This window comes from Bactrocera tryoni, chromosome 4 (assembly GCF_016617805.1).
Source record: "Bactrocera tryoni isolate S06 chromosome 4, CSIRO_BtryS06_freeze2, whole genome shotgun sequence".
Classification (NCBI taxonomy): Eukaryota; Metazoa; Arthropoda; class Insecta; order Diptera; family Tephritidae; genus Bactrocera; species Bactrocera tryoni.
The window spans coordinates 67011543-67030736 of NC_052502.1; the positions used below are offsets into that span (position 1 = coordinate 67011543).

The 19194-nt window shown below is 36.9% G+C and overlaps 1 protein-coding gene across 5 annotated transcripts in view; it reads left to right on the forward strand.

The window, feature by feature from the left end:
• Window positions 1-19194, forward strand: part of LOC120774131 (CCAAT/enhancer-binding protein) — a 106232-nt gene that overhangs the window by 85548 nt on the left and 1490 nt on the right. For all 5 annotated transcript variants that reach the window (XM_040103508.1, XM_040103507.1, XM_040103512.1 and 2 more), the window contains one exon: window positions 16588-17446. In XM_040103508.1, coding sequence (XP_039959442.1) covers window positions 16906-17446 — 541 coding nt within the window. In that variant the 5' untranslated portion in view covers window positions 16588-16905. The remainder of the gene's footprint in view (window positions 1-16587; window positions 17447-19194) is intronic.

Consider the following 19194-nt stretch of genomic DNA (forward strand, 5'->3'; position numbering starts at 1 on the left):
ATTTACATATATTTTTAAAAGAGTTGCCACCTGCTTAAAAATGTAATAACAAAAATTTTCCAATTCAAAAAAAAAATAAATAAATAAATTGAAACTAAAATATGGCATTAAAAATCGAACAGTTGAAAATATGGTACAGGGCATAAAAAATCTGTCAGTAGCCAAATTCTAATTAGGAGCTAAAATATTCATCCAAGGAAATAAGTGAAAATGAGGGTTTGTATGGATTTCTAATAAGCCATCAAATAAATTATTAGTCAGAAATATTAATATTACAAATTTCAAAAGAGAATTTTATTCAAATTCGGTCAAATTATTAAAATTAGAGTTATTCTACAATATTGAAAAAAAATAATTAAAATAATAATATCACAATAATGCTTTTCTTTTATTTCATATTTTTACTGTTTATTGGCAAATATCTTAATCAATACTTTGTCGTGTCTCTCTTTGTCTTAATCTGCGCGCTAATTCTTGTTGGCATTGACGATATGATCTTTTGCAGTAATCCGATCTACACGTTTTCAAAATAACCAAGTCCAGTTCTATTTGGTTTTTTGGCCTCTGTGCGACTACCTATTCCTTCAAAATCGCCCACAGATTTTCGATGGAGCTTAAATCCAATGTTCCCAGACCATGTCAACTGATGCTTTATGATTCAAAGATACTGAATTTGGATTCAACCTCCTGCAGTTTTGATGTTCTTTCGCCCATACATAAAACTGTTTCCTCAATCGTTGTCTTAATGAAAGCTATTTTGCAGATTGTCGGCCGCCCTGCACCTTTTTAGCAAATATTATAAAAAACAAAATGTGGCACTATGAACTTTAAGCATGTATTTGCGAAAGGACTACTTTTCAGTAGTTGTACCACTTGTTTTGTAATGAAAGCAAACAAATTTATAAATAATAATAAATACAACATGCTTTTTATTTTATTTTGATAAATGAAAACTTATTCTTCTGGACAACTCAACGAACCAGAAAAAAGGTGTAAAATGATTTTTCACTAAGTTGACTCGTTCAAAATTTATTCGAGGTTAAAGTTCAATCTCATAAAAGATATAAACGGCTTAAGGTAATAGTCTGGTAACTTATGCCTATCTTCATGACTTCTTTGGATGGTGGTTTTTTATAGGAAAATAAAAATGAATTATCTTGAATATTTAGAGTGTTTTTATTTACATATTGAAATTATAAAAAAATTTTATTTGAAAAAATTTAATACATTTTTACTATTATTATTTGCACTCGAAGTTGGCACCTCAAAAAAAAATTAATGCACGTGGGTGGCCCGGGTGATTTTGGCTCTTGATGTTATCTGAAATCAAATATTCTTGATTGTTCTTAATCTGTAGACATGTCGTTTTGGTCGGAACAACTTAACAAAGAACAAAAAGTTAATTTTCAAGCTTAAATAACAAAATGGCGGACTTTGAAAAAAAGTCCCTTTATTATAGCAAAGAAAGGGTTGTAAAATAAAAAGTTAGGGGTGCAAAAAATTCTCGTTAGTACCGACGAGAACTATAAGTATGTAGAACAGTCTGTTAAAATGAAATGAAAGCTATCGGTTCAGTAGAAAAAAAGTTAGGACCCGGCCAGAAAAACCAGGTTTTGAGAAAAACGCGTTTAAATTTGAACAACTCCGAGAGAAAGGAGTCAGATGCGCTCTAGGAAACTCGTTATAACTCCCGAAATATTTCGAATTTCTGTCTGAAATTTTCACAGTATATTCTTAAGACATTGTACTTTCAAATTAAGCAAAAAAAAATTCGATTTTTTGAACCCAAGTTACCAGACTACTAGTACCTTAAGGTTTAAAGAATTTTCATAGATGGTATGTAATAAAAAATAAAAAAGCTATGAAAATTCCATGCCGCCTTAAATAAAAGGCCGAAAATCTCGAGAAGTATTAATGATAGCGATTTTGACCTCGCACCTATTTTATAGCAAATAAAATTTCCTACAAGTTTGTCATGTACGTTTTCTCTATAGCTCTTGTCATTTACAAGATATGTACAAAAAAATGCGAATTTCGTGGAAAAATCAGGTTTAGAGTCCCGTACTACCTCGCCGGTGTGAGTATCGACTTTGTCGCAAAGGGCACTTTTGTAGAGTGTTGAATTCTGAGGAATATGTGTCTTAAGTTAAAGCGATGCCATAAAATGCCTCTGAGCTATAGAAATTTAAAGATAAAAAATCACGATTTTTTATGGAAAATTTTCAATGGAAAATTTTTACATTTTCAGCGAATTTTTTTAGGGTATTTCCAACGAAATTTCATGATGGAAATGAAAAAATGAATAGTTCCAAACAAAAAAAGCAACCTAATATATAAATATATGTCACTATCATTATATATATATTTGTATAAATACTTACCAAGCCCTGCTTTACTTATGCTCAAGCGCATAAAATTCAAATTTTTTGTGCAGAAAATTCGTGAGCGATTGAATAAAAGTTGTGCTGTCTGCAAGGAACACACCTATTTATCAGTATATGTTTAAGTGTACATAAAAAGAAACATACATTTATGTAAATTTGACATTGTATACATAAATAAATAATTTATATGCTTTTTCTTTCGAATTCATTTGCGTTTTTTATTTGCATTCTTTTGGCAAAATATTTGTATTTTTGCATTATTTATTATTTATTAATTTATATGCCCATCAATAATAATACCCAGTAGTAAAATTAAACGAAGGTGCAGCAGAGCTGACAAGCACACAAGTAAATAAAATATGCATTTTGTTATTGTTGGCATTTGCTGCCATTTACTACTTTATTATGTGGCATAAAGTTGCAAAGGTAGTTAAGGGTTCTTTATAAGAGTAAACAGCAAATGGGCGTTCTCCTAAAATAACATTTTTAAAAATTGTTTGAAATGCTGTTAGTTTTTTCGACAGTGCTTTGTTGCTTAAAAATCGTGCTTTATGCTTTATAATGACACCGAAGAGAGAGGAGAGGTGAGGTGCAAAAATGCTGAAGTTTCTGAATTCAGAAAGCGAAAAATCATCGATTAAACTCAAACATGTTCGCATATCTAATTTACACCAAATATAATAGTTGAGTGGAAAATTTGAATTCCTTGATATTAAGTCATCAATAGCACTGATTTGGAACGAACTTTAACTTATAAGATTACTAAGACCATTTTTATGTCTATCTTTCAAGAAGCTTTAGTTTCATCCACATAAAAAGAAAATTCGCAAATTTTTTCTAAAAGTTTGTACATACTCCTCATAAAGTTCTTCACTAACCTGAACCCTTTGAGAATTTTTCGGAATATTTAGCCTAAAACGTAGAAAGGAGAAACTTCTACGTATACCGTTGATCATGGCGGTCATAAATTTATATTTCGGATTGATCGAAATCGATTGATTACCGATCGGGCAAAGAGAGGACAACACGAGTTTAAAACTTTTGGATATTCACCGACGTTCGTAAGTTGTTATTTCGAACCGATCGATATCAATCGAATATCGATGGCACAAAGTTAGATTCACATTCAACACCCGACGGTGGTAAATTGATATTGATAACACTGTGATAGCTGTTTTCAAAAAAAAAAAAAAAGACAAGACCAAATTCGACGGTTTCCCCCTATTTCGGGTCCTACGAATCGAACTGCATCATTACTTTTTTGAGTTACAACCATGGTTTCATACAAAAATGTTTGTTGAAATTTTTCATCAAAGTGGCCCATTGTAAGAGAAAGGCACATTTTTCTTCGGTCTCTAACTTTTTTAATGTTGACTTTTGGTTAAACTTTCTTTGGCAAAGCTTCTCAGAAGTCCGTTTTTAAGTTCTTAGATGACTGTAAACCCCAAAATCAATGTTTTTTGTGTCCTTATATTGTAATTGATCACACCAAGAAAAGAGGGTATAAAACTTTAGGGTACCCACCGACGGTGGTAATTTGATATTTCAAACTGACCGCAATATAAAACTTTTGGGTATCCACCGAATGAAGGCTGTAAGTTGAACTGAATGGAGAGTGAAATGCAATTGACATTGATAAGACTTTAGTGCCGATAAGAGTTTGAGAGAGTCAACGTTATTTTTCGCTCGAATTTCATCGAGAACAAATAATAAAAGAAGAATAAGTCATAGCTTGTCTATCCTCACTAGTAATAGCATCAAGCTACCTCAAGTTGGATCTCCATTGTCATCTTGCGTTCTAAGCTAGCACTATTCGACGACCAGCTTCTGTGCGACTGTGAAGTCCTTTTGGACTAGAGTGGAACAAAAGCGATATACTGAACTATTTGCCCTTTCAAAGTTCATCTCGTGACAATCGTATGAGTTCTTACTGCACATTGCGCAATATGCTTTAAACGCCAATGTAAAAAAATCCAGTTGGATGCAAATCACCAAAGTTGCAAAATCGAGATTGGAACATCTCGGCAGTCTTACTTTTGGCGAATCAGAAGACTTAGTCGAAACCGACATTAGCTGTCTTAACAAATTTACACCAAGCTCAAAGCGCTTTGTAAATTTGTAGATTAATGAGGGTCTATGATCAATTATATATGTAGAAGTTTTAGGTACTACAACGTACCGGCCTACAAAGTAGTCTAAGTTAAATCCCTGTTAAGTTCGACTTCTTAACATAAGCCACTCTAAAGCTTCCAGTAAAGCTAAAGACCTAATAAAAAAAAGTAAATTTTGCAAATCTCCGTGGAATATGTCTAAAATCTTGTCTTTAAATGCAACCTTGTGCATCAAAAGTACTCATCTTTCTTCAATGGTAGAGCATTTCGTTAGCGAATTTTGATTTTCCAAATACAATTTGCTTTCCGTCACTTTAATTCCGCATTTAATAACCGCTAAAGTCAACGGTAGCTAACCCAAACCACCATGCTTGCATGGAAAACTAAATAAACGAGGCACATTATTACCAAATTGCATTTTCATGTTTTCAATTGTTTGTCAATTTTCGTAATAAATTGCCCATTGACGTGTTAACAACCGCAAATTGTTGCTATCGACGACATTTTCCACATTGACTTCTAATCTAATGCACTATAAATAAAGTACGACCTGCCGCAAGCACCCAACCGCACCAACATCGTGCACATAGCCAAACAATGCTTGATGGCGCAGCGCGCCTCATTTCCGCGAGAATTCAGCGACGTTTAACTATCGCTTCGACTTCATTTCGCCATCAATCTATCTATTCGCATTATTTGTGAAAACTTTGCTTCCATTTTGTCAGTTCAACAGCGTCTGTGTGGTATAACGGTACTTGGTACTTAAATACGGCCCAAAATTTTCAGTATCTCTCAAATTTCAATCGTCGACAAGTGTAGACAGCTGAAGTGTTTGCATAAAATGTCGTTTCCTGCTGCAAAGTCAACATCGCCGTCGCAGTTCGCGGTCACCGGTAAATCGTTACAATTGCAGCTGCCGCGCCCACTGCCACAGTTGCCAACACGTAAAATCTACAATCCCACGTACTTTTTCAATGAAACTTATCAACACGAAATCGCCAATCATTATCGTGACTACAAGCGAAGGCCGCGCATACCGCGACGAAGGCGACACACAATTTATGTGCCCTACAGGCGCGCTGCTTTCTATGGTGTCGTGTCGGGAGAACCGAGAGCTGTGCTGCCAATAGCTGTGCATGATTTTCCCAGGTAATGTGAGGGCGTGAAGTGTTACTTACGAAAAATAAAATTAAATAAAGTAAGGCACAGCCATAGATGAGGCTAAGTCAGTTCCATTTCCCGCTAGGCTGCCTTCAAGTTCAAAAGCGTTGACCTATTTAAAGTATAGTAAACACTTCGAAGTTGTTCATTTTGATCTGATTAAAGATTTTAATAAGAATGCACTGCGAAGAGGTTGTAGTCAGCCGGTAGACACACCTAAAACAGTTCTACTAAAAAACACTTTGAAATTTTTATAGCAGTTTTTGAGTGTTGGATCTTCAACTTGACCAATTAGTATGCGGTAGTTTGTTTGACTTTGAAACTACTATGAATTCCAACGTCAACTTTTTGATAAGACTATTATTGTGCTAACTGGTCTCAGCTTAAACGCAGCATATTGTAAAGCTTATAAGCTTGCAAGAACGAGTAATTCAGTCTTTTTATCAGCAGAATGGAACTCCGCTAACTTATTGTTTCAACACTTCACGTGAGGTTAGCGACTGTCGTTCAACTACTAGTACTACCGTAGTCGCTGGATCCTTCTGCCATGTAGTAAATGGCTTGAGGGCAAGTGCGCTACTTTGTAAGGTTTGTATTTTCGTAGTTTAGCGCCCACGTACTAAATTTGAAAATCTAACCGGATGTATGATGTTGTTGGCCTTTGGAAGAAATGAGGTGCACACATCTCAACATTTCCTGCTTGATTGTCTCCCCGCAACGAAATTGAAAGCACATCTACCGGGTCCGGCACTCAAAGTGTATTAAAAAAGTCATAAATTCGGTTTGGAAAATTATTTTTATTTATTTTTAAGTACAAAATGTGTGAAAATAATCATTAATTCAGGACCAATTCACTTTTGCTCGATATGACCACCTTTTGCCTTAACTATGGCCTTGAGACGGTCAAAAAACGAATCACAAGCTGCCCGAATGTGACTTGCCGGTATTTTGGCCCACTCACGGACAAAGGCTTTCTTCAGCATCTCGAGACTGGTGTATTTTTTACTTTGGACCTTGCTCTCCAAATTGGCTCGGAGAGAATAGTCCATTGGATTCGCATCTGGTGAATTCGAGAGCCATTGTGTGGTCGTAATGAAGTTCGGAACGTTGTTTTTCAGCCATTCTTGGTTCACTCGCGCTTTGTGAGACGGTGCTGAGTCTTGTTGAAACGTCCATGGTTTGCGACCGAAATGTTTGTTTGCCCACGGCTTCAAAGCAGCCTCCAGAACACTTTCCCGATAATATGTCGCATTTACTTTGACGCCAGGCTCGATGAAAACAATTGGAGAGCGCCCATCTGCGGTGACAGCGGCCCAAACCATTATTTGTGGCGGGTGCTGCCTCCTGGTGGCCAACCGATGACTTAGATTCTCGTATGCACGGTCGGTCAAGTAAACCCTATCGTTTTGAGAGTTTACGAATTGCTCAATTGGAAAATCTTTTTCGTCAGAAAACACAATGTTCAGAGTTTGACCGCTTTCGGCCAAGCGAAGCAACTGCTTCGCTCTCTCAAGTCTTACTTGTTGCTGCTTCGGCGTGAGAGCATGGGCCTTTTGGAACTTGTAAGGCTTGACCTTGAGCTCATTTTTCAATATACGTCGGATGCTGCGGTCGGATATTTTCAGTTCTTTAGCCATTTGATTGGCACTTCGTCGTGGATTTCGCTCAAGTCGCTTCTTCACTTTCCGAACCATCTCACGTGACGTTGCAGTCTTTTGATGACCACCTCCATGGCGTTTTGCGATGCTACCAGTATCATTGTAACGAGTGATGGTGCGATAAACAAAAACTTTATTCACATTAAGGTGTTTGAGCTCACGAACAATTGCTGGCTGTGATTTTCCAGCTAAATATAAAGCAATCACACTATTACGTTTGAATTCCATCGCTGATCACTTTTTTTGCGTTCACTTTTGGCAAAACGCTTTTGTACACTTGTGAACAATACTCCGAACTGTCATTCAGCAAATTTATAAACAGCTGATTCCAGTGCGACAGCTGCGCGAACGGTCTGAAGTTGATTACACTTCGAGTGCCGGGCCCTGTATATGAACTATACATATATGTATGTATGTATGTGAACGGGAATATAATAAATGGTTCTAGTTGCTTTAGTGTTGTATGAGGTCGAGCACTTAAAGGAAGGTATTTATCCTCTGAAAATCTCTTTGAAATCGACGAACAGGTGGCTCTTTTCACGGGTCTTTTCTAAGATTTGGCACATAGTGAATATCTGGTCAATTGCTGATTTTTCAGACTTAAAGCCACACTGATAGGTCCTATAAGTTTGTTGACGGTGGGCTTTTATCTTTCACACTATACGCTGCATAGGGCCCTATGTATATGCGATGTTGAAGAGGCTTATGCCACGGCAGTTTGCTCAGATGTCCCCTTTTTGTGGCTGGAGCAGATCACAAATAAATTCTAATCGTTTATTTTAGTATACGTATATGTATATATCTAAAAATACATATATATTAATTAATAACTAGTTGCTGCAATCTTTAAAATAATGCTTTATTAATCATACAGCAGATAATCTCCTCTAAGATCAGCTCGTTAAGGTAAACATAATCAAAACAGACAAAGCATATAATTACCCGTGACATCTGGGCGCGCACTCGCCAACAATTAAATCGACTATATTAAACCTGAAGAAAGTTCTAAGAAAAAAGTTGCCATGTCCCCTCATATACATACTAATATATAAGGACAAGGTCAGCGAGTGTAATTTTCAAATGAACTTTTGCGACAACAAATTAAAAGAAGCCAAACATGTACTTTAGCGCTTCATTAAGGCATTCACCTAAAAGCTGCTAACTACTAAATGCAACAGTCACACAAACATCACACACCAGTTTGTTTGTAAAGCAAAAAATCCAAAAAAATGTTATAACATTTTTTATGGCCGTAGAATGTGTGTGGAAAATCCGCAAATAAAAGCCACACAAGTAAACACAAATGTACAAAGACAACTATAGTAATAACAACAGCCATTTGTGTGCTAGCAAAGTTGGGGGATGAGTGAGAATTGAATGCTGAGTGCCGTTAGGTGGATATAAAGCGTCAACTAACGTCGCGTAGAAATATATACGAAAGCATTTTCTATGTACATACATATGTATATGTCGCTGTAGATAAGCGCCTGTTGAATTGTATACGTGTATCGTGGGGTTTAAAGCTGACTTGTATACGTACAGTGCGGTGAATGTGTTGAATATCCTACCAGAAATTATTAAAACAAGTTTTCAAAAAAAAAATGTTGTACTATATTTGTCCTACTGAAGAGCAGCATTGTTGGAAATCGCCAAGTAGTTAGAACAGTGGGTTAATTGTGTCCAATATATTATACAAATTTATTTAAAAAAATTTATGAAAAAAAAGTAATCCTTTATTCAAACGCAGCTAGATCAGGTTAGAAAATTTTTGAAAGCAAAAAAGCCAAAATATGACGAAACACATTGAAAACGAAAAATAAAATAACAAAAAATAAAGGTGAAAAATTTACTTGCGGTCTGCGAGCGAGAAGAGGCAGGGGGAGCTTGGTTTAAATGTTATAAATAGTTTAGCTCGATTTCCGGCAAAACTAAGAGATCTATAGCAAATAGTTGAATGGAAAAATTGTAGGTAATGAAAAGATCTAAGACTTTTGTATTAACACATTCATCACATGAGCGCAAAATATGTGTAATGCTCATCCAAGTTTTTTGGGATTTTAATTTTTTTCTTGTACTAAAATAAAATCTTTCACAAAATTTTTTGTACGCGGAAACTAACATTTTTATGTCCCAAATACCTTGTTTTTTTTTCTAAAATTAAAATATGCAGGAAGAAACATTATTTCGGCTCAAAATCGAAAAAACTATAGTTTTTAACCCAAAAATACACTCCTGAAAATATAATTTTTGTTAAGTCATTAGAATTTATATTTACAAAATTCTTAACTGTCTGATGGTATAAAAATACATGTGACAAAAAAATTACCCCGAAATTGTAATTTAAATTTTTTGGATAAATGATATTTCAAAAAAAAATGTATTTCCAGCGATCTAGATACCTTTTATATAGATTACTATGGTTTCCGGTGGATCATAATTCCTCTACTATAGCCGAAAGCTGGTTACTTCTCGGTGATTGCTAACTTCTGGCGCTCATATTTTTTGACAGTAAACGTCCGCATTAGAGGTATTCTGGTTTAAAAATTCGAAAAAATCGATTTTTATAGTATAACTCTTCGAGAAAAGGTGTCTAAGAGGATTTTTCGAAATTCAAATTATTTTCCGAGTTACAGCTCATTTTGTGACTCCGACTCCGACTGTGCGCGACTAGTTCTCAAACTTTAAACTCGTTTTTCTCATAACTACTTTTCTAGAAACAGTGTGCATGATATCTCAAGTTCAACCGATTCACATGAAATTTTACACAGAGCTTTCTTATACATTATAGTATCACACTACAAAGAGCTTTCGAAAGATTTTTTTTTTTTTTTTTTAATTCCGAACCACAAAAAAACAGGAATATACGAAACTTTTTTTTCAAACCCCCACCATTTTGTAAAATTTTTTTTTTTTGATTTTAAATTTAAATAGATATAATAGATAGAATAGATTTTAAATTTTTTTTCTTATATTATATTTTCTTATATGTTTTGTATTCCTAGAATATCAGTAAAAAGCATGTAAAAAAATGGATAGTCAAAATAATTTTTGATTTTTTTTATCGCGTCAAAAAAAATACCTAAAATTCGGGCTTCTAAACCAGCATACTCCCTTATATCATTGGTCATATGAGAGCAGCCCGACTAGATTATTCCCCATCAATCCCAGCAACCACCCCGCAAACCCTTCCTGATAGTCAATAACGGCTCAGCCACCGTTTCAGCCGGCTTACCCCAACTCATTTCTATTATTTTAACGATATCTTCGACAATTGCTCTTCCTTACTTCAAATGTAGCATTTGGTCTTATTTCTTGGCATATGTTGTTTACAAAATAAATTTATTACTTTTTTTGGTTTTTTACGTAGTTTTTAATATTTTTATTAGTATTACGTATGTATGTACTATATAATTAAGTACTAATAAATTTTTAATTTATAAGGATCTTCATATCAGAGTTGTCAGTTTAGTTTTTGCTCTCTATTTTAGCGCTTTATTTATTTACAAACAAGATTTATATCTATAAAGCAATTTATACTTTAAGCTTCTATAACTGAACTATTCTATTATCGTAATCTGATTGGTTTCAATAACAGTTTTGAGTCTTATTAAAACATAAAACTTTGTGATTAGTTTAGACTCGACTAATAATTTGTTAACCGAAGAATTATTTTATACCCTGGGAACATTTAGTGATCTGGCTCATGTATTCAGAAAACATACTAATTATAATCTTTAAAAAGGTATATAAAAAAACACCGTAAAAACACGCCGGTGTAGCCATGAAATGGTTTTAAATAATTTGTGACCTTGGTTTTATCTTAAGAAACGTCTCAATGTTTAAACATTCGGCAACGACCGACATTCGCCCAGGCGAGACCAAACTTGAACCTCATATTAAGCGAGTGTTCGTTTCGACCAACTCAAACTGCTTAGATCACTCGTTACTTCTTTAGGACACAACTTTCTTATGAGGATGCTTTTTTCTGAGACCAATCAAGACAAACCGATACATGTACCGTAAATGAAGTAAATAAATGATTTACTTATACTATTGATATAGAAAAGAATCCATTATATTACCAATAGATGGCTTTTGCAATCCGTGAATAGTGAATGATCATGATACAGGAAGTCAAGGAGCTTTCGTAGATTCCGTGCCGAAATTTTTAATGTTAAAATGCACCATGTTCTGGAAAAGCAATTGTCGACAATATCATTAAAAGAATGGAAATCGTTGAGCACGATCTTTGATCGAAATCGCAACAAAATCAATACAGTTTTGAAGGGAATGGTTAGAAATTATGGGAAATGGGTCACATCAAGCGAAAACGGTGTGGTCGAATCGCAGTGTGTCAGTGCAAACGGTAACTCAGGATTAACTGCCAGAAAAGAGTTGCTCTATATGTTGTTATTGGCAGTGAATCATCTATTAGAAGCTCCAACCTTACCGTAACCTGCAATGACAGCAATTGAACCATCTGAAGTAAACTATCGCATAGAAGTGGCAAGCTTTGGTGAATAGGCTCGATAGCAGCTCGGGAAGTTTAGTTAGGATAATCTTATGCATAAACTTTATAGTTAGGACCTGGTAATGCCAGTGACTAAAGTGATTACTAACTGTTTCAGTCTATGACAAATGATTTTGCTTGCGAAACATTTCCCTTAAGAGGAGCTTATGAAAATCAAGTCTCCCAGATGTTTACCTATAAGAACGAGGTATTATGAAATCAGCTTCGAAATATCAACAAGTTATGGAACGAAATGGTGCCTATTTCATGGATATCGAATAATTCCAATTATGCTTAATGCAATCTGCAATTCAATGCAAAATAAGGGACTCCTTTTTACTAGACCTATCGTTCTGGGTACTGAAATCTCCACAGAAAAGCTTTCAAAAAATATAAAAAACAAGAAAAAACGTTAACTTCGGCTGCACGTAAGATAATATACCCTTCACAGGTGCATTTCTTTTAGTAACTATGTGTTCAGTTTGTATGGAAGCTATATGCTATAGTAATCCGATCTGAACAGTTTTTTCGGAGATTACATTGTTGGCTTAGAAAATAATCTATACCAAATTTGGTGAAGATACATTGTCAAATGTGAAAGTTTTCCATACAAGAAATTGATTCCAATCGTTTAGTTATATGGCAGCTATATGTTATAGTGGTCCGATATCGGCCGTTCCGACAAATGAGCAGCTTCTTGAAGAGAAAATGACGTTTGCAAAATTTCAAAAGGATATCTTAAAAACTGAGGGACTAGTTCGTATGTATATATACAGACGGACGAACGGACAGACAGACAGACGGACATGGTTAAATCGACTCAGCTCAACATACTGATCATTTATATATATACTTTATTGGGTCTCCGACGCTTCTTTCTGGGTGTTACAAACATCGTGACAAACTTAATATACCCTGTGCAGGGTATAAAAAAATAATTAAGATGCAGTAGGCTATGACTTTATAAGTATTTTGATTAGCTTAAGCACATTTTAGCGCTTTTTAAAAACTTTTTCGCTCAGCTGTTCACACTACATACACCACACATTTAACTTGGAAAGCTTTTGACTAATAATGCTACTTTTTTGTGAATTATCAAACAATAACAGCACACCAACGATAACTCGATGTGCTATTGTTCTCAAACCGCATTTACAGCAAATAACTGTATATTGTGTCACAGCGCCAGTTCGAAGTTCAAACGCTTATTTACTTTGAGTGACCTCTCAAAAGCTTTAAGTTTGTTATCAACTTTTTGAGTACACTTGAAACACTGTGCTTTATGTATTAGCGAAGTGACCAGCCAGGCATGCATTAAGTCATAATAAATTATTCAGAATGGTAGCTCTTACGCCAAGCCACCTGTCAGGGATGACAGCCATGTCAAGCTGTAGCTTCGCCTGTGTGCAACAAGCTATACACCATAAAGCTTAGCAACAGCGTACAGTCCACCGCAAAAACCCAACAATGCGGACGCATCGAGCTACGGAAAACCGTGGGATCTTTTGTCTGCTTTTATTTTCACTTTCGACTCTCCCACTGTCTTATTACTCCCTTTTTATTTCTGCTTATTTGCTGCTTTCTCCTATATGTATGTGCATTTGTGTGTAGTGTGTAGAAATTTGTATTGTTGGACCCTCGGTCGACTTGTTGTTTAATGCCTGAACACACATTGGACTAATTACAGATTCACTGCCGTTTATACAACACCGCGCGGTCGTCAGACATTGTGTGAGAGCGCGCCGCCAGACGATACGTACAACGGGACAGTGCGACGCATTCGTCAGGCGAACAGCTATAAGGAACTTAAGTTGCTGGTCGATAGACAGCTGCGGTGGAGGCACAAGCACGGCGTGACCAATTACTGCAACGGAAGGATTGACGCGCGCCCGAACGCCGAAGGTGAAGGGTTTTGTAGCCGCAAAGCGTTTAAGTGCGCCACAACAGGTAAAGGAAAAGACGAGAAGTCATCAAAGCGGCAAATAAATAGCGGCGCTGACGTCAATGCAGACGGCGCTAATGCTAATGGAAAACTGTACGATTACAATGATGGGTATGCTGATGATGACGCTGACAATAGTGTTGCAAATGACAGCGTAGGGAAAGTGAAAGCACCAGCATTGCAAGTGCCACGTAGTAAACAAGCAAGTAATAAACAAACTTGGTACCGAAAACTGCCAGCGGCTAAACAAACAGCGCGCACAGCTAGTGCCGAAAGTGTTGGCCACAAAGTAACACGAAATCAGCATTGCGCTACAGCACTTACAAAGGTTAGCACGTACGCACACAAAACGCGCCCACATAGCGTTAATTACTACAAAAACGTACCACCGTTTAGTGTAACCGCAGACGGAGCTTTAAGTACCACCGCAAGCTACTTGCGCTTAGCTTGTGAGTACTACGAGCAAGGAGTGTTGCGGCACGTCGAGTACCTGCAAGCAATCGGCCAGCGGAACGCCGCGCGTCGCGAGCAGCGCAGACTTGCCACAGCGTGCGCGCAAACGTCACAAACGACGCGCAGCAGCAGCAACGAGGGCACAGCTTCGCGCGACAGTAGCGCCAGCAATACGCCGGTTGATACGCCACGCGTGCGCAGCGCGGAACATTGCTTTCGTTTGGCCAATTTATTGCGGCGCATTGGCCGTAGGCGCAGTTTCAAAGTTGGCTGCAGCGCCACTGCAATAAGCGCGCCGCAACATAATCCGTGCGCGATACGCGTTAACATTAAACCGTTTGTAGGACGCGCTGTAAAAGCATTAAAAGCGACGCGGCAAAAGAACGTCGCGGCGCCAATTACGCCGAGCACGCCAGCAGCGCATACAGCGCGTACGCCTGATGGTTGTAGCATGAACGATTATCTGAATGCCAATTCGTCAAACGCAATAAATACAACAACAGTGGCAGCACGCGCGCATTTCCATGAATTAATTGATCATCTAATGCAATTAGAGATAAGTGACATTGATGCGTCATTGCCGAAAATTACATTAACAGACTGTTCGACCATCGGTAATGCGGAGCCAGTAGAGGTAGCGCATACAGACACGACAGCAACAAGCCATAGCAACGATAACGCTTTTGCATTTCAATTTGACAACGTTTACAATAGCAACAATTTTAGTGCCTACAACGCGTTCGATACGCAAGTCGCTGAGCAAAATCAGCTAGAGCAACAGGTACGCACAGCGGCGCGTCGTAAAGGTTTCACGCTCAGGCAAACGAAATTCGGTACATCGTATACGAGTCTCGATATTCCCGACGAAGTCCACTATAACAGCGAGGCGAGGCCACCGTAAAAGGTGAGACACGAATGTGGACGAGCAAAATAAAAGTGTATGTTATTACTTTCAAGACGTTGAGTTGTGTGGCCTGAAGATACTAGATGCACAAAAGTCTTGTGGATAATAATAAATAATTGTAAGGGAGTGTGAGGCCATCGGTTTGATTTTTTGGCTTTTCAAAGTTGTGAACATACTAGTTTCTGCATAACGCTTCACATACATTTGTAAATTTAGGTAATCTCAAAGGACTAATAACTTCAAATCGGCTCTGAAGAATTCAACTCACTCAAGTCGTAATTTTTAAGACCTTGAAAGTGGTTGTTTTTAATATATTAATCTTCAGTTTGTAATGAAGTTGTTTATAAGGTGTCTCAGTGCGCAGCCTGCTTCGTACTGTGTTCGGGCAAGCAAGTCCTAAGGATATAAGTTTTTACTGTATTTTTTTTTCTATCCCGGTCTATAGCAACTACAAGTGCAGCGTAAATTTTTAATCATTTCGCATTTACCTAGATCTCTGCGGATATAACCGAATAATATTTAGACTAACACTATAAATCCGGATCTGAACCTTTTGGTAGGAAATGTCTGTCTTTCGTATTAATCACAACATATTTCAAGGTATAGGTTCCGGGTTTTATAATTGTCTTGAAAACAGTATTATACTCGAAGACTTAAGAGTTGGTTTTCAGGTCAGTTGATTTGTAGACACTTTCACAGTCCATGCTACAGATAAATGAAGGTTGCTTCAGATATGTTTTCAGATTCCTTCTTATTTGGAGTCTTTATGTGGTCTAAGAAGAAAATATCTACTGAAAAGCTTTTAAAATCTTAGATTTGCTCCTTGAGACAGAGACGTCGGTTATAAGGCGCAGTTTAGTGCTTCCACTCTTGAATGTAGAACAAGAATCATGTTATATTCATGAGAAGAAAATAAAAAGTGTGAGTTTTTTGTATGAACTCTCTCTGAACCCTAATAGTTGTTTAATGATTTCAAAGCTCAAAAGCTTCATAGAATGTTCATCAGTGCTTTTTGGCCAGTTGAAAAATTGTAAGACCCCTTCTACAAACGAGTATGTGTCAAAAGTCCGAAAAAGTATTTAACAAAAGGATTAGTTAGGGCTAGCTATAAGCTAATTTTGTAATGCGAGTCCAAATAGGTACATACGAGTATCTTAAATTTCGAATAAAATAAAGTTGAAAGTTGACTCTCATGAGCTTTTTCTTTTTACTTCAGAAAAAATCACATGAAAGCTTCCTTTTCAACTTTATTTACTTTTTGTGCTTTGGAATAAGCACCTGAAAGCTTCTTTTTTAACTTTATTTTTTAGTCGCATTAGATTAATTCTTATTTTTACTGAGATTATGGTAAATTAAGACGCATCTAAACTAATTACAGCCAATTTTTCGTTTTTTATTACTTTTCTTTGTTCTGCTACATATCAAAAACATGACCACAATTGTTTTATCTTTTCCTCCCCACAGCCTTGCCATCACTATTTGTACAAACTCAAGTGTCCTGCCACTTAACGCAACTTAAGCACAGCAGTAACTACTTCATCTCTCCAGAAACTCAATAAATAAGCGAAGTGTAGAAGAATTAACGAACCAACAACCGATCGATATCATCGTTAGCCATCGTAGCTTAACATTTTTCGTGCCAGCAGCCATTCATTGTCCAACTGAAGTGCGACATCAAGTGTGTTCAACGCAGAAGACCGTTACCACCGATAACATTATTGTTGTTGTTATTTTCTTTTGATTTATCCAACGGTTTTTCGCGCATCGTCGTCGCTGTGAACAATGGTTGCAATCGAACATCGTCAAAAGTCATCGACAGCAGCAACAGCAACAGCGACAGAGACTTCAGCAGCAACAATCAATATAGCCGTATTATCGCCAACATCGTCCGCCTCATCAACATCGGCTGCGTCAAATACGACCACCACCACCACTTCGAGCATTCAACAACAGCAGCAGCAGCAGGAACAACAACAACAACAATTACAAATAAAGAAAGAGGAGCAGGAGGAGAAACCGCATTTAGTGGACGACGAGATATTGAAAACCAATCAGAAATCGCCAATAAAACAGAAACTGGCTAAAATGTCGGAGTTGGAATCACCCGCCGAGATACAAAACTCGGAGAAAAAACAAGCACATAAACCAACTGCCGGCGCTGTCTCGAAGAGTGCGGTTAGTCAGCGTAATGTCGATATAAAGATTGCCAAAAAATCGAACTTGGATGCGGCCACTAAGGAGCTTACGAAGAAAGTACTCAAATTGGATTTGACGGGGAAGGAGTTGGACGAATTTTCGATTAAATCACCCAAATCTCCAATTGGTAAGTTGTAACCATGATAGAAAAGACACTTAATAAGTAGTTACCAGAAACTTAAAAAAGTAAACAGATTTGTTCAGTGGACAGAAAAGCATGTATGCCAAAGGGAACGTAACTGGTTAGTATCCTAACCACAACTCTGAGTTTGGTTTTGATTAGACCAAAGAATTGAATTCACGGCTTCTATTACAATATTTCCAAGAAGCCTTTCGAAATACTACAAGTTATTATAGTAATCCAGAAACGCTTAATATATCCAAAGTGGTTGGGAATATCTAATTTGTCCCAACCACGCGATATGTCTGCCAGCATACCATACCAAGTAAGCTGCCTGATTAGAAGTTTTAAGAAGCTTAACACATTGCCGTCGTTTTGATATAAAGTATTATTATTTCTAATTGACTAATAGTTGGTTCTATCAGAAGAAAATATGGACCTCCTCCTCTCAGATCTCTCTTGGTGATCCGAAACAGCTACCAATATCTGAAAAAACGGGAGTCGTTATTGCGAATTTCACTTATAGAGCTATTTGGAATGCTGGTTTAAATATTTTGAAGAAGTTTATCATGGCATGCTAATCGTTCCATAAGTAGGCGGTAGGTCGGTATATCACAATCCTTCTCAATTTATTTTATTATATTCAGGGTAACTTCTTTTTTTGATATCTTAGCTCGATATATTGAATGTATAGAAATCTTTCAAGAATATTTCGACATGATCCTCATTATCTCCTCACACCAGTTGTACACTCAATGTATTGTATCTAAGAAATAGTGTTTTTTAAAAATAACGCCTCGGAAATTTCACGCTTAGCATCATATGACGCTCTAGTTGAGAAAGGTTCTACTAGGGCGAAGTACTGCACCTGCCATAAAGTTCTCCACATAGTCTTCTTAATGTGCATTCAAAACGACGTAATCCAAATGGTCCGCAATTAGTAGTTAGTCCGTGAGGATCTGATGGCTGTCTCAACATGCGAAGTCGTTGTCTTAGAAGCCCAGCAATCGCCTAATAACCGAAAGTCCACGCAAATAAACTAAATGGTTAGAGGTATACCCAAGTTAACATTGTCTAATACTTTTACGTTTACAACAAACTTGTAATCTTTTGATCATAAATACCATTGAAGTGTATATATTTCTTCCGAATGGTTATAGTTTATAAAATTTTATGGGTTAAACGCTTTTTACTATGCTGGAACTTTTTTAAAGAAAATAAACAGAGAAACTTCAAATTTAATGAGGAATGTTTATTACCATTCGAAAGGATACTCTGAGACATTTATTTTTTGAAGATTATCTCTTTTAAATGTTGACCGCGGCTACGTCTCAGATAGTCCATCCGTCAACTGGCGAATGATACGCATGATATATTCCTCAAAGGCCTGAATCCAAGCGGGATTGGCTGCATAGACTTAAGACTTTCCATAACCCCACAGGAAAAAGTCTAACGGTGTGATATTACACGACTTGGTGGCCAATTGACCGGTCCAAAACAATAAATCAATTGATTGATGCGATGTGTGGGAAAAGGCGTCGTCTTGTTGAAACCAAATATCGTCGAGATCACAGGCTTCGGTTTCAGATATAAAATAGTCGGTTATCATAGCGCAATAACGGTCGCCATTGACAGTTACGTTTCCACTTTTCATAATATGTGGACCGAAGATTCCACCGTTCAACAAACCACCCCAAACCATTGCTTTTTCTGGATAAAATGTCAGCTCTTGAATCTGTTCAGGTTGCTGTTTG